The sequence below is a fragment of the Castanea sativa genome, chromosome 9 (genome assembly GCF_040712315.1).
Source record: "Castanea sativa cultivar Marrone di Chiusa Pesio chromosome 9, ASM4071231v1".
Lineage (NCBI taxonomy): Eukaryota > Viridiplantae > Streptophyta > Magnoliopsida > Fagales > Fagaceae > Castanea > Castanea sativa.
The window spans coordinates 46,060,810-46,076,445 of NC_134021.1; the positions used below are offsets into that span (position 1 = coordinate 46,060,810).

General features: G+C 36.4%; 1 protein-coding gene across 2 annotated transcripts; it reads left to right on the forward strand.

Annotated features, from left to right (window-relative positions):
• The first annotated feature begins 226 nt into the window (after window positions 1–226).
• Window positions 227–15,371, forward strand: LOC142610833 (protein root UVB sensitive 1, chloroplastic). 2 transcript variants are annotated; one of them, XM_075782778.1, is made up of 9 exons: window positions 227–676; window positions 893–1,937; window positions 2,046–2,102; window positions 2,319–2,517; window positions 3,704–3,819; window positions 11,579–11,755; window positions 12,306–12,383; window positions 12,506–12,597; window positions 13,868–14,006. In XM_075782778.1, exons 2-9 carry the CDS (start codon window positions 906–908, stop codon window positions 13,875–13,877), a joined length of 1,761 nt encoding a protein of 586 aa, XP_075638893.1. In that variant the 5' UTR covers window positions 227–676; window positions 893–905; the 3' UTR covers window positions 13,878–14,006. The 2 variants fall into 2 exon arrangements, with proteins under 2 accessions (XP_075638893.1, XP_075638891.1); XM_075782776.1 differs by lacking the exons at window positions 12,306–12,383; window positions 12,506–12,597 and having other exon boundaries at window positions 238–676; window positions 13,868–15,371.
• The last annotated feature ends 265 nt before the right edge of the window (window positions 15,372–15,636 follow it).

Sequence of the window (15,636 nt, forward strand, 5' to 3'; positions counted from 1 at the left end):
CCCGATTAAGCTGATCCCGATGGTAAAAAAAAAAAAAAAAAAAACACACATTTTCCTTAAAAAACAAAAAGGAAGCCCCAGGTGAAGGCCTACAAAAGAAAACCCAGCCCACAAATCAAATATTAGAAAACCTAAACCCGCATTAAAGCTTATGGCTGCTGGTGACAGGGCGGACCCAGGTGGGGGCCCGGGTCCCCCTGGCCCAAATTGTTTTTTATTAGTTAAATTTTGACACTTTTAAGATTGGGCCCCCCTATTCAAAAAATTAAGCACCCTCCCCTAGCCCAGCCGACCAGCCCAACCCAAAAAGTTTAAAATCCCAATTTAGTGATTAACCCACACCACAGTTACAACCTAAACCAAATTCAGGAAAAAAATTATAGAGGAAGTCGAGAGACAGAGACCGGAGAATCTATAGAGGAGAGTTCGCCACGCCGTTGCCACCTCAGCCATCGCCGGTCACTAGCATGGTGGTGATAGATACACATTTCCCTCAAGAATAATAAACCGGGAATTGAGACTGAGGCTGTTTGAAGTTCGAACGTGGTAATTGGCAGTGAGTGATTGAGATGTTCACTTGAAAGTAGAGAGAGAGATTGAGCATTCTTCATGGACTGAGTCGTCGAGTCGGCACTACTATTTTCCTTCTCCGGACAACTCCTTTTTCATCTCAAAGGTAAGAAAACCAAAAAACAACCCTATTTACATATTCCTTCCTTATCAATGTGTTGGGAGAAAATTCTGAAGATGAAGTTTATTATTCATTAATAGCTGCTGCCTATTAGTTTGATAAGTTTGAGTTTTGAGTAGTGACTAGCAGTACGTACATTATTGTAAGTATTGATTTTGATATCTGCCCTGTCTGAGTATTTGGCATAATAAAATGTTTCAGGACTTGTCTGTCGATGGAGTGCTTTGGTTGTTGTTGTACTAATTATAGTAGTAGCGTTGGGCGGCCAAGTTTTGTGTTCCAATCTTTTAACACAAAAAAGAGATTGCCATTTCTCTTTTCACCTGCTCTCCACCGCTCATCTCCATTTCTTTCCATTTCCACCCCTTGTATTATTAATAAACAAATTCATCCTTTTCAAAATATCAAACTCAAACCAAACTCTTCTCTCTTTCTTCCTCTGCTACTCGGGGGTAATGGCAACGATGACAACAAAAACAACAACGGCAACAATGGTGGTTCGGGTTCTTGGTGGTGGCATGACAATTCCTCTGGAGGAGGCTCTCATTTCCCCTTTCCCCTCTTCTCCATCATCTTATTTTGCTCCTCTATCTTATGCTGCTTGTGCTACCTCCATTTCTCCAAATCTGCTTTTGCAAGAACTACTACTACTACTACCACCAATTCCTCTACCTTTCTGGACTCTGATTCAACCAAGTCTTCTTCTGTTTGGGAAGTGAGCGGAGGTAAAAGGACCAAGCTCATCCCTGACCCTTTTCAAGATGCATTCATTCTTGCCAATGCTAATGCTATTCTTAGCCCCCAATCCTTCCTTCCTCACAACTTGTGGTTGTGCTGCACTGAACTCTTCTCCAGTTTCATGCTCCCTCAAGGCTTTCCCTACAGCGTAACCAATGATTACCTCGAATACTCTCTCTGGAGAGGAGTCCAGGGTATTGCCAGCCAAATCAGTGGTGTTCTCGCCACACAGGCCTTGCTCTATGCGGTTGGCTTGGGGAAAGGAGCTATTCCTACAGCTGCTGCTGTCAATTGGGTACTCAAGGATGGAATTGGTTATCTCAGCAAAATTATGCTCTCCAGGTATGGTCGTCATTTTGATGTTCATCCCAAAGGATGGAGGCTGTTTGCTGATCTTTTGGAAAATGCTGCTTTCGGGTTGGAGATGCTGACTCCTGCTTTCCCACATCTTTTTGTTCCTATTGGTGCTACTGCTGGAGCTGGACGCTCTGCTGCTGCACTCATCCAGGTTATTCAATTCTTATTATAAGCATCCTGCCCTCCCCCCCCCAAAAATTACTTGATCCAAATAATGGCTCTGTATATTGACTGAGACTTGAAACCTATCATTGCACAGGCTGCTACTAGGAGCTGTTTCTATGCTGGTTTTGCTGCTGAAAGGAACTTTGCTGAGGTGAAACATAGTTTTTCCCCTCTTCTTATGTTTCAAATTCTTAAATTTAACTATCTTTCAGGATGCATGGAAAGCTAATAACTTCTTTTTACTAGCATGGAATTGGATTTGCAGTACAAATGCCACATCTATTTTGCTGATACTAGAATGTGACTTTAATGTGCTTTTCAAATTGGTCTGTCATACCTCTTTTCTGAAGGGAGTTATTCTCTGTAGGTAATTGCCAAGGGTGAAGCTCAAGGAATGGTGAGCAAGTTTATTGGTATCATGCTTGGAATAGGATTGGCTAACAACATAGGCTCCTCTACATCTCTTGCCCTTGCTTCTTTTAGTGTGGTGACTTGGATTCACATGTTCTGCAATCTGAAATCATATCAATCAATTCAACTCAGAACTTTAAACCCTTATCGTGCAAGTAATTCTCTTGCTCTCTCTCTCAATTTTATATTAGACGAAAATGTTGTCATTGTGATCTCCTTAATGTGGTAATTGGAATGAATTAGTTTATTGTGGGGGAAGAAAGGTCAATTCATGAGTTGAAGCTCTTCTTCTTTCAGACGTTGTTTGAATGGGCAAATGCTTCGGGTGTTGTTAATTTCATTTCTCTTCCTGATATGATGGATTTTTGTACTTCCATTCCTGTTTGTTTGTTTTTTTTTTTTGGCCTTTTTGCACACTGCTTGTGTGCCTTGTTTATTTTTTCGTAATATTGATTTTCAATGAATTTTATTACTTATATAAAAAAAAAAAGTTTATTGCGGATGATATACTTACTATAACGTTCACATCATTTATACTTTGAAAACTAGAATTGGGTTGTTTTTATGGGCATAAAGGAGTTAGACAAGTGTCACATAATAGGCCTTCATAATGATTTAGAAAAGGAGCATGTGGTACATTACAATCATACAGAGGGATTGCATGGAGTTGAGAGAAGCGCTAGTGGGTCTATTCAATTGCAATGCAGAACTGCCAATTCTATTGTTATTTAATTGGATATAAAGTAGATAGGGCTTTTGGGAGGTGTCAGAACATGTTCAATGTTCCCACCCCTTACTATAACATGGCATTAGGTAGGGCCTTTGAAATTTGGGTTTGACTTTTCTAAGTTTTTTCTCAAGTTGCACCCAGCCAAACCGCACCCGGAGTTGGGGGAATAAAATCATTGATTACCACGTAAGCATTATTAATATAAAGCAGAAAAAAGTCATGTACACTGTTTTTGATCCAAATCTTTGACCTCATAAAAGCATAGTTCTCTCTACTCCCTCTAATTGACTTTCCCTTCTTTATGTTGTTCATCTTCTTTAGTCCCTTGTCCCCTTACCATTGAACTAGATGACATCTTAGAGGTTTGCTGCCATTACATTGTTGATATCTACTGTTGACACAAGTGTGCTACCAGTTCAGCAGTGATTATTTGGAATGGTTGAAAGTTGCTTATTTAACAAAGTGAAAGCTTCGTCTATTTTTGTCCATATCAAGGAGTAATTTAGACGATTCTTATGAACATTACCATGATGAATTTTATAATTATTGTTTGGGAAATATAGTTCATTGTACAATGGCCAACTTGTCTTTAATTTTAATTGTCTTATCAGGTTTGGTCTTTAGTGAATATCTCCTTAGTGGTCAAGCACCTCCAATCAAAGAAGTCAACGATGAGGAACCACTTTTCCCAGCTCTACCATTTTTAAATGTAAAATCCTCATACAAAGTGAGTAACTTCTGCACTTCCTCTATGTGGCTTGCAATTCTTCTAACGTGGGAAAATATAAGTGTTGAACTTGAGAAATTCTATTTGACTTTTGGATAGGTTAATTGCACTTGGCTGTATCTTTTTTTTTTTTTTTGATAAGTAATAAAGCTTTATTGAAATCAAAAAGAGAGAGACACCCAAGTACACAGGAAGTATAAGGGGGGGGGAACAAATCAAATACGAACATTACAAACATCAAGCAAATCCAAATGGAAGAAAAATGATGATTTCTCCACATGGAGAACCAGTCCAATAAGGTTTTGAAAAATAGAAGCTTGAGATCAGGCATGGAATGCACAATGTCTTCAAAATACCTACTATTTCCCGACCTTGCCAGCAAACAAATAGCCCAATAACAGACATTGACATAACCCAACAAAGTCCAAATAAACTAAAAACCATATCCCTCAACTCCAAAGCAACTGGGCAATGAAGGAATAGATGGTCAATAGTTTCACTCTTACGCTTGCACATATAACACCAATCCAAAATGCAAACCTTTCTTTTCCTTAAATTGTCAACTGTCAGACATTTCCCCAAGGCAGCGGTCCATACAAAGAAAGCCACCTTAGAGGGAATCTTCTGCTTCCAAATGCTTTTCCAAGGAAAAAACTGCTCACTATGGCCAACTAGAAGATGGTAGTACGCATTGATCGTGAACCCATTGTGTGATATATTTTTTTTGTTGATAAATAACGAAATTTCATTAATCAAAATATTCAGTTTCACTGAAAGTGTACATGGGTAGCAGTACATCAAGCTCGTAAATTACAATGATCAAGCATATCTAAAAAGTTAGAACATGAAAAAGAATAAAAAACATAACTCCAATCCAGCAAAGAGTGGAAAAGGAAAGATTTAATCTTGAGAATAGACCATTCCTTTCCCTCAAAGCATCTAGTGTTCCTTTCTTGCCAAATATGCCATCAAATGCGGGGCAGCCCTCCACAAATATATGTTTTGATGTCTGCCGAAAGGGCCATGCCAAGCTGAAAATAAGTTAGTAACACTTTGTGGCATAACCCAAAGAACTCCAAAAAGGGCCCACACCATAGACCGTAGCTCAAAAGCAATGGGGCAATGAAGAAGAAGATGATTTACCGATTCCCCGCTCCTTTTACACATATAACACAAATCCATAACTGGGACTCCCTTATCCCATAATCTATCAAGAGTCAAAATCTGACCAAAAGTAGCAGTCCACTTGAAGAAAGAAACTCTAGGAGGGATCTTTGAGTGCCACACATGTTTCCAAGGAAAAAGAGTGTCAGGGGTCGAGGAGAGGGATAAGTAGCTCACTAACCTTAAAACCTTATTCTTTGCCGGCTTCCAACAAAGTTTGTCATGTCCCTCACTAGTAAGAGGCATAGAATAAATAACGTCCAAAAAAGAAGTTAAATGTTCCATCTCCTAATCTTGGACAGCTCTACAAAATTGAAGATCCTAGTGAAGCCTCTAATTAGGAAAAAACATGACATCCGCAAGAGAAGATTCCTTGTTAGAACTAATGCTATAGAGTTCTGGAAATGCCTCTCGAAGAGTTCAGCCCCCACACCACAAATGATGCCAAAACCTAACTCTATTACTAGTACCAACCTCGAAAATGATGGATTTAGAGAAAGCTGACCAGCCTTGTCTTATGGTTCTCCAAAGACTAACACCATAAGTATTTGTTTCTCCTTTTGTACACCAACCACCCTAATTATTCCCATACTTAATCTCAATAACCCGCCACCATTCATGTATTGTCTCCGAACCATACCTCCACAACCATTTACCTAACAAAGCTTGATTAAAAATTCTCAAATTCCAAACACCCAAACCACCAGACTTCAGAGGGCTATAAACCTAAGCCCACTTAACCAGACGGAATTTATGGGACTCATCAATACTACTCCTTAGAAAATCCCACTAGAGCTTCTCAATACGATTAGCAATATCCACTGGAATAGGAAAGAGGGGTAGGAAACAAGTTGGCAAGGTTGAGAGAGTGCTTTTGATTAAAGTAACCTTACCACCCTTTGATAAATATAAACGCTTCCAACTTGCTAGTCGCTCAAGTTTTTCAAGAATAGGGTTCCAAATTGCCTATCCTTGAATTTAGCGCCCAATGGAAGCCCCAAATATGTCATTGGCAGTGAGGACTGCCTACAACCCAATAGGGCCACAAGCTTCCCCATATTGGACACCTCTCCAATTGGAACCAATTCTGATTTAGCCAGATTAATATGCAACTGAGACTGCCTCAAAGGAAGATAAAATTTCTCTCAGTTTATCTATTTGACTAGGAATAGCATCATAGAAAATTAAGGTATCATCCGCAAAAAGAAGATGAGACACCATATGTGATATTCCAGGAGACATGTTTTGTTTTCATTGGAACTTTATATGTGAAAGCATATTTTTTGGTAAGTAATATTATTTTAAACTCTAAAGTTTTAGGACTAAGACTTGGTTATTGTTGTAGTAGTTAGTTTTTTATTCAGGGGAAAAACAGTAAGTTTTGCAATCCCTATGAATTAAGGATATTGGTAATTGACTTGAGTCTAGAATATTCTATGAGATTTTAAGCATCTTATGTTTATTTCCTTTGAGTCCAATTTAGTTTTTATTTTTGATAAGTAAATAAAAATTTTATTGAAAAAAGATTACTGCATGTACATGAAAAATGAACGCAAAGAGTATAGGGAATTACAAATAAGAGAATTAAATATAGCAAGGAAATGACTACAAAATTAGTGGTGGACTTGGAAAGACAGTTTGAGAAAGAGGAATACTTCACAGCAATTAAAAGTATGAATGGAGACAACACACTGGGCTTGAATGGATTTTCTTTGGCCTTCCTCTAGGTTTGCTGGTACATTTTTAAAGAAGATATCATTTTTGTATTCAACATTTCCATACGCAAGATACAATTGAAAAAGCCTAATTGCTACTTTTAGTGCTCTTATTCCTAAAAAGGCTGGGGCGTTTGATTTGAAGGACTATTGACTTATTAGTATGGTTGGAAGTGTTTAAAAAATTATGGCTAAGGTGCTAGCAAATAGACTGAAGTTGGTGTTGGGGGAGCTTCTATCAGAATCTCAAAATGTGTTTATCAAGGGGAGACAGATTCCAGATTCTATTCTTATTGCGAATGAATGTGTTGACAATAGACTCAAATTTGGCATTCTAGGGGTATTTATCTAAGTTGGATCCAGAGAAGGTATGTGACCATGTCGATTGGAAATATTTGGTATATATGTTGGAATGATGGAGAAGCTAGATCCAATTTTGTGTTTCCACTGTTAAATTTTCTATCCTTGTTAATGGTAGCTTAGGTGGATTTTTTAAATTATTTATTAATTATTTATGGTTCATTGCGCCTTTGGCAAGGCAATTTGTTGCCTTTTTTATGTGTGATAGTGATAGATGCTTTGAGTAGATTGATCTCAAAGACAGTAGATGGACACTATATGAGTAGGTTTACTATGGGGGGGGGGGTGCAAAATAAATGACCTGCTGATATTATGGAGTTCCCTGGACCAACATGGCTATTTAAAATGTGTTTTATTGTGTTTTGAAGTAGCATCTAAACTAAAAATGAACTTAGTTAAGTCTGAGATGGTTCTTGTTAGAGAGGTTCCATATATTGATTACTTAAAAAAAAAAAGGTTCCAGAGATTGAAGCCTTGGTTGATATTCTTGGTTGCAAGATATCTAACATGCCTATAAAATATTTCAGCTTTCAATTGGGGGCTAAATATAAGTCCAATGCGACATGGAGATAGTTCTTGTTGGAGAGGTTTTAGAGATTGAAGCCTTAGTTGATATTCTTGGTTGCAAGATATCTCACTTGCCTCTGCAATATTTGGGCATGCAATTGGGGGGCTAAATATCATTCCAATGCGTTGTGGCAACAGTTGTTTTTAGAGAGCGATAAATTACTGATTCTTTCCAAAGTTTAAGCTTTTAGGATATGGTGAATTTAATTATTTAACCATAGTTCTAACACGACTCCCCACCGTGTGGGCCTAAGCTATCCCTTTAACAACTGGGGCCCAACACGTGGGATTTTAACATTTTAAATGAGACGTAGAGTAATGCTAGGGATCAAACTTAGAATCTCTTGCTTTGATACCATGATAAATTACTGATTCTTCCAAAAGCTTAAACTCTTAAGAAATGGTGAGTATTATCATTTAACCATAATAAAGAGGTTCCAAAGGTTGAAGCCTTGGTTGATATTCTTGGTTGTAAGATATCTAACTTGCCTATGAAATATCTGGGCTTACGATTGGAGGGCTAAATTTAAGTCCAATGTGATATTGATCTGTTTTAAGAGAAGATGGGAAGGAGTTTATTAGGGTAGAATAAGATTTATTTATCGATGGGAAGGAGAATCACTTTTTTTTAGAACCTAGTGGTTCAATAAATGGAAATGTGATTACAAGTAGGTATTTATAGAATCATAAAACTATTCTATTGGTCCACATGACCTTATTTTGATGTTTTTATTATTCCCTATGTGCACTAATAATTCCAACATTTGTTAAATGTTAATTAACATGTTTGGAGTTGTAACTAACTAACCAACTAACTAACTAACTAAATGCCTAACTAACTAAATGCGACATTACAACAATTATTATCTATATACCTATAGGAGTTTCTAACACTTTGATTGAGAATACTCTTTTTAGCTTATCAACAAATTTCCTTTCTTTGTTTCCCCTGCTTGTTATTGTTGCATGTTGCGGTGAAAAGTTGCAATGGAATTTTATATGTGTATTATTTCAAATTCCATTCGGTAAATTGGAAGAAAATATACAAACTAGTACAAAGTGGAGGTTGGGCATCAGAAGCTTGACGTGCTTTAATCAAGCTTTATTGGGGAAATACTTTTAGAGTTATGCAATGGAAATAGAAGCTTTATGGCAAATTGGGATGGTTGGTCCTTAGGGGCGGTGATTAATGAACCACTTGGTGTTAGCCTTTGGAAACATATTAGTAGCGAACGAAAATTTTTTTCAAGGATTATTACATTTTTTGTTGGCAATGGTATTGGAATTTGTTTTTGGCATGATTCTTGGTGTTGGGGTATGATACTTAAGGATGCCTTTCTGGATCTATTCCGTATAGCATGAGCTAAAGAGGCCTCTACGGCTCATTGTATGTGTTGGAACAATGGGGATGTTTGTTGGGATATTTTGTTGATCGGGAGTTGGAAGTCCTTCAATCTTTTTTTGATCTTCCCCGTTCCATTAATATCAAGAGGAATAGAGAAGATTGCATATTTTGTACTTCTACTAGAAGTAGCACTTTTGAGGTAAAATTCTTTAAAAAGGTTCTTTCTACTAGAGGCTCTCAATCCTTTCCTTGGAAGAGTATTTGGAAGGTAAAGGCTCACATAAAAGAAGGTTTATTTATTTATTATTTTTATTTATAAATCTAATTAAAATTTTTTTATCACACGAACAATAGCTAGGGGAAAAATTCTTATGATGCATAATCTTTGTAAGAGTAGTATTTTTACAGTGGATTGGTGATGTATGTACAAGAGAAGTGGAAAGTTATTAGATCATCTTCTCCTTCATATGCGCATAATCTATGGTCACTAGTGTTATGATCAAGTTGCAACTCCTGCTTGTTTAAGGATGCTTAAACATCCCTAGATCATTTGAAATCCTCTTTGATTTGTACCTTGTTTGAATGGTCTAGGGCTTGGGGCTTTACACATTATACTTTTGCTATTGAGTTTTGTTAAATTACCAATTCTTCCAAAACCTTAAGCTGTTAGGCAATGGTGAATTTAATCACTTAACCATAATTCTAACATTCTCTCACGTGCGGGCCTATATTTCCCCTTAATAGGTGAGAACCCAACATGTGGGTTTTTTAACATTTTAAATGGGAGGTAGAGTAAATACATGGATCTAATTTAGGATCTTCTGCTCTAATACCATATTAAATTACTGATTGTTTTAAAAGTTTAAACAATTAGAAAATGATAAATTTAATCACTTAACCGTAATTCTAACAAGTTTCATAGTTCTCTTAGCTTTTCTATTTGAGTTTTTTGCTAGATACTTCACGTTCATCATTGTGAACATGAAGTAATTAAATTATTAATAAAACTTTCTACTTATATAAAAAAGGGTCTTATGTTTGTTAGAGATACATTGGGTTGTGCCTAAAATGGTCTTGGATTTGTTGGAGTGTTGGAGAGGAGGTTTTGGAAGATACTATGTTGTTGATATTTGGGCATGCTATTTTGTTTGTTCGTTATGTGGACTATTTAGAGAGCACAACAATGGCACGTTTGAAGGGAAAGGTCGATCATCTTTGGGGTTATAATTGTTGTTATTACATTCTATGTATGATTGGATGGCTGCCCTAAGTATCCATTCTTTTTCTAGTATGTAGGAATTTTTTGGAAGTGTTTTTTCAGATGATTTTATTGACACTATGATGATTTTAAGTAGTCATTCATTTTCTAATATGCTGGGATTCTTTAAGGAATGTTACCATTCTGAGCTTTCCTATCTTTTAATAAAACTTTTTACTTATATAAAAAAAAGATTTTATCAGCAACCCTTGTAAACTTCCTGTGTACATGGGTTGTGATGCTTCTATTTTTTGAATGAAAAGTTTCAGTTAGTTATATACAAAAAACCCCTACGCAGTTCTCATACACTTTCTAAAACTTCAAGTTTTCAAAGCCTATGGAGGTTTCTTTGGGGGGATATTTTTTCCTCCTTTTGGACATACCAACTAATTAAAATTATGATGGCATTACAAAAAGTTTTAAGTACATAGCAAATATTATTATCTTTTCTTGTGCATTATAATTTATCTCTTGCATGTGCATTCTCCTTGTAGTTATTGTATTTATTATTTCCATTAGTTTCCTCTTAAGTACCATATGTTTCAAGTGACATACAAAGGGTAGTGATTATTGCAGAGTGTGTATTTACAGACTGTATGCAAACAACAAAAATCGTTTCAAGTTTGAAATTGTGACTTAAAGTCATGATTTCTGTTGTTGCACGCAGTGTGTATGTACGCATTGTGTGCAAAAGAATTATCCTTATACAATTCCTATTTATCCTAATTTTACCCTTGTCCGTCCATCAAAGTGCGAGAAGCCTTGCCCAAATTTCTATTATACTCAGGCTCTGATGTAGCGTGACAATGATAAGGAACTTCCAACATAATCCCCCACTTCTCTCTGCATTTGGAGTCCAATGTAGTGTGTTGCTAATAGGAGATCCTCCCAACTTGTATGTGTAAAGGATCCACTCTTGATGAGTGTTAGATTTTATGCTAGCCGTCAACTTACCTCTTCATTTTTTTTTGGGGTTTGAGACTGATTTTGAGCAAAATACACCAGACTAAGCACTGATAAAGACATAAATTAATGATGCAAAATAACTTATATTTTGTATATGATGCAGCAAATTAATGATGCCTCTGATATTTCTGATTTTTATAAAATTGTATTCTTTGATTAACTAGGCAATTTAAGGTAGGATAGACGTATAAAAATGTATGTTATAGTTGCCAATGAGCTCTAGCTCAAATGATAGTTCTTTCTACCATAATAATGGAGGGTAAGGTCATGGATTCAAGATCCATTGGGCGCATGTGTAACATATTAATAAAAAAAATAATGTTTCTAATAGTTGCCGCATTGTCTGATTTTTATGCATCATATTTCGTGGATTTTCCTCCTTAGGCACAACCAACTGTATTATCTTCCAAGGCAAAGGATGCAGCTGCTGAAATTGAGCATCGGCTGCAGTTAGGATCTAAGCTCAGTGATGTTGTCAGCAAAAAGGAGGATTTACTTGCACTGTTCGATTTGTATAGAAATGAAGGCTACATCTTGGCTGAGCACAAAGCAATTTTCTATGTAAGTCAACCGTTCCCTTGGTTTTCAAATCTTCATTTTCTCTTTATGTTTTTATTTATTTATTTAGGGTAAAGTATTATTTTGGTCCCTAAACTTTTCTAAAAGTTTTTTTTTTGGTCCCTAAACTTTGCAAAACGTTTTACGTTAGATCCTTCCGTCTAAATCTATTAGTTTATATCGTATGTGGCCTGACGGAATGCTGACAGGGTATCTAACTTGGACCAAGCAATTTATTTTAAAAATTATGGACACATGGCACACAATGATTAAAAAATTTTGGTGAGACAAAGTTACCCCACTCCTAAACCCAGTTATGCTACGTTAACTCAAAATGCCAAAAACTGAAACCCCAACACCCAAAGGCGTCACAGTCCTGCCCTCAACTGGCGACCCAGAACCAGCGATGGAGTGTTCTCCATTTAAATAGTGCTAAGTCTAATCTCTCTCTCTCTCTCTCTCTCTCTCTCTCTCTCTCATCCTCTCTCTTTCTCTGGTGCTTTGGTCTCTTTGGGAGTTGGAAGCTTGTTTTAAAAGATAAAACTTTGAACAGAAGCAGCTTTGGAATTATGGCACAAAGGAGTCATTGCCATCATCAACTTCTAAGGATCCTTCTGAAGAGCAGTGTTGGGTACTTTTTTTCCCTCTCACTATCCCTCTCTCCTACCAGTGACTCTATCCAGATCTGAAACTAGGTACTTTTCTCCCCTCACTATCCTTCTCTCCTTTCGGCAATGGGTTGTTTGTGTACAGGTAATCCAGAGGAAAGATCGGCAATCTTCATGTTGGGCCGCACTTTTCTTTGTTACACTACTGCACCACCCACATAGAGAAAAGACTTCCTGGTGAACAAAAAAAATAATTTTTTATTATTGTTATTTTGATATAAAAAAATGAAGGGCGTATGTGTTTTGGGCTTATTTGAAATTCATTGTGTTTGTTTATAAAGTTATGATGCCAAGGAATGAATTTTTTGTTCTTTAGAACTCCACATTTGGTTGGAGATTTTCTTTCATTGTAATATGTTTTGTCTGGTTCTTGGGACAAAGAACATGAGGGTGGGATTGTGACGTCTCCGGGTGTTGGGTTTCAGTTTTTGGGCATTTTGAGTTAATGCAGCATGACTTGGTTTAGGAGTGGGGTAATTTTTAATCCACGTTTGCCATATGTCCATAATTTTAAAATAAATTGGTTTGGTCCAAGTCAGCATTCTGTTAGGCCACTTAGGGTATAAACTAATGGATTTAGATGGAAGGACCTAAAGTAAAATGTTTTGCAAAGTTTAGGGACAGAATACAAACTTCTAAAAGTATAGGGATGAAAAAAAAAACTTTTGGCAAAGTTTAGGGACCAAAATAATATTTCACCCATTTATTTATTATTTTTTTAAATTGATTTATTTTTGTGTTTTGGGTTGCCACCCAAGAGGGGGTGGGCCAGTGGGGGTTGCTCATTCTCTGCACTTGTATGGTTATTGTGTATATTTATCTAATTTTTGTTTTGTCGTTATAATTGCCATGCCTTTTTTTATTTTTATTTTATTTTATATTGAATTCTTGTAGTACTTGTCACCTTGGCCAAGCAAACGCAACAATGCACTTGAGGCCAACATTTACCTCTCAAGCCCTTGCATCTCTTGCAAGTTTGGGGGTTTAGGGCCAAATCATCACTCAGTCCTTGTGGATTTTTCTTTGACATACCATTTCACCTTCTAAATGTCTAAACCATAAATATATATATATATATATATATATTTGCATACTTTTTCTCAAGGATAGCCTAATAATTCAAGAATTGAAATGAGTATTCAGAAGTATTAAAAAAAAAAGTACTGTTTTTGACACCTGATAAATTCCATTATGATAATCAACCAATTATTTAAGGGGAAAAAAAAAAAAAAACAAAAACTGAGACTGAAAAAATTAATACAGGCCAATGGTAGCATTGACTTTTTGTTTCCCTTATGTGCTTATATGAATGAATAGAAGACAGTAAACAAACTCTGGTGTCTGTTTCCCGTATTTGTGATGCATGATTTAGGTACACGATGGCAAACTAACTATGACTATTTACTATTTCTTTTTGGGTTGTAATTGAAATATTGGGATGGATCAGGTGGTGCTAAAAGAAAGTTCCTCACCTCATGACATGCTCAAGGCATTGTTCCATGTCAATTATCTGTACTGGTTGGAGAAAAATGCTGGATTTGAAGCAAGAAGTGTTTCTAATGACTGCAGATATGGAGGGAGGCTGCAAATATCTCTAGAGTATGTGCAAAGGGAGTTCAATCATGTTAGAAGGGATGGGGAGTCAATGGGTTGGGTCACAGATGGGCTTGTTGCAAGGCCTTTACCTACCAGGATTCGTTTAGGGCATGTGGCCTCTTCAATTGCTTCTTGATATCACGTATGGATCATAATTTCCTTGTGCAATCGCTCATACAGCTTTCAAGATTACAAGCAAATGGGAAAATAAATTATATTTCAGGTCACCGTGGGACTCAACTCTGTTGCCTTTTTACTCATTCCTTGCTGCAAGTACATACACGTCCAAGTTCTCAAACAGTGAAAATTTTGCAAAGCCTTGGGGGCTCACCTAATGTGACATTGAAATAAGACAAAGCATACACTTGATAGTTGATACAACCATCGTCTATGATTGATCACATGATGGGGAAGCACATAATATAAGTTGGTGGGTGGCACTTGCTCAGGCATGGTTTTTTAGAAACTATTGATTCTTACAATGGATGTCTTGTTGTTGGCATCATCATTCACAATATTAATTCCTTGTAGTGTACTTTGTTTTGCGATCTTATGAAGTCCACTCTGTCCTTTCATGGACTTCTAAGAAGGTGCCTATGGGAATACAAAGTGGATATTTGTAGAAGCGCACAGCCCTAATTCATGGTTGGATTGAATTTATTTGGGTGATGCTTTCCTCAATTGTGTGGCATGAGAAGGTATGGATATCTAGTCTTTATAGAAAATCAGATGTTCTATGAGATTGATGATTGAAAAGTTCTTCACATGTGAAAAATTCGAAGTCCTACAATTTCATTTGCAACAGCAGATACGTTATAAAACATGAATTTGAAACAAGCACTTAATTTTTTGGCTGGAACCATACATAGATGAGTACAGTGATGGATTGGATCACTTTGAAATTGTTGTTAGAGCATCTCATTTGCTTTAATACCGGTTTAAAACTTGCACCTAGAAGCAAGCATATTTAACTGGATCCAATATGTTATTAAATAGGTCATACTCAATGCACAAAGCTTGTAGGGTGTGTAGGATATGGGAGAGGTGATTGTTTGGTAATCTAATACATTCATTTTTAAAGCTAGATGTTTAGTAGTGCTTATGTTGTATGATAAGTAGTTCATTTCACTTGTAATAGAAAGTTGATAGATTGGTAGTGATAAGAGCAATAGCCTATCACTTAGTTTTTGTTTTTTTCTTTGTTTTTTGTTTTGTTTGTTGTTGTTTTTTTTTTAGGTAGAGAAGTTTGTTTGGCTTTGACCAATCACATGGCAGCCACATGTTAGGTTTTTGTAACTAACTCAGCTGCTTGCTTATGTAACTATAAATAATCAAGGCTGTCCTCATTGTAACTAGTTGAATTTGAATCTAAGAAATCTCTACCTATGAGGTATTATTCCAAGAGTGTCTCCTGAAGAGCTACTTTATTGATACAAGATTGATAATTGCTCAGTTAATTTAGATAGAGCAGTTCTAGGACAATTAGTTAGTTAATTCAGTTACCAGGGACTCACTACTATATTTAATTCATTGTTAATTACTTCATCATTGGTGATTTAGTTAGTTACTGAATGTGAGTTGTAATCATTGTGTTAGGCATGGTATCAATGATTGTATAAA

Bases quoted from the DNA above. Each gene is read 5' to 3' on its own strand.
- LOC142610833 (XM_075782776.1), top strand. From the start codon at position 906: ATGGAGTGCTTTGGTTGTTGTTGTACTAATTATAGTAGTAGCGTTGGG. The intron at 2,518-3,703 runs GTAATTCTCTTG...TTGTCTTATCAG, and splicing joins TTTAAACCCTTATCGTGCAA to GTTTGGTCTTTAGTGAATAT. The intron at 11,756-13,867 runs GTAAGTCAACCG...GGGATGGATCAG, and splicing joins AGCACAAAGCAATTTTCTAT to GTGGTGCTAAAAGAAAGTTC.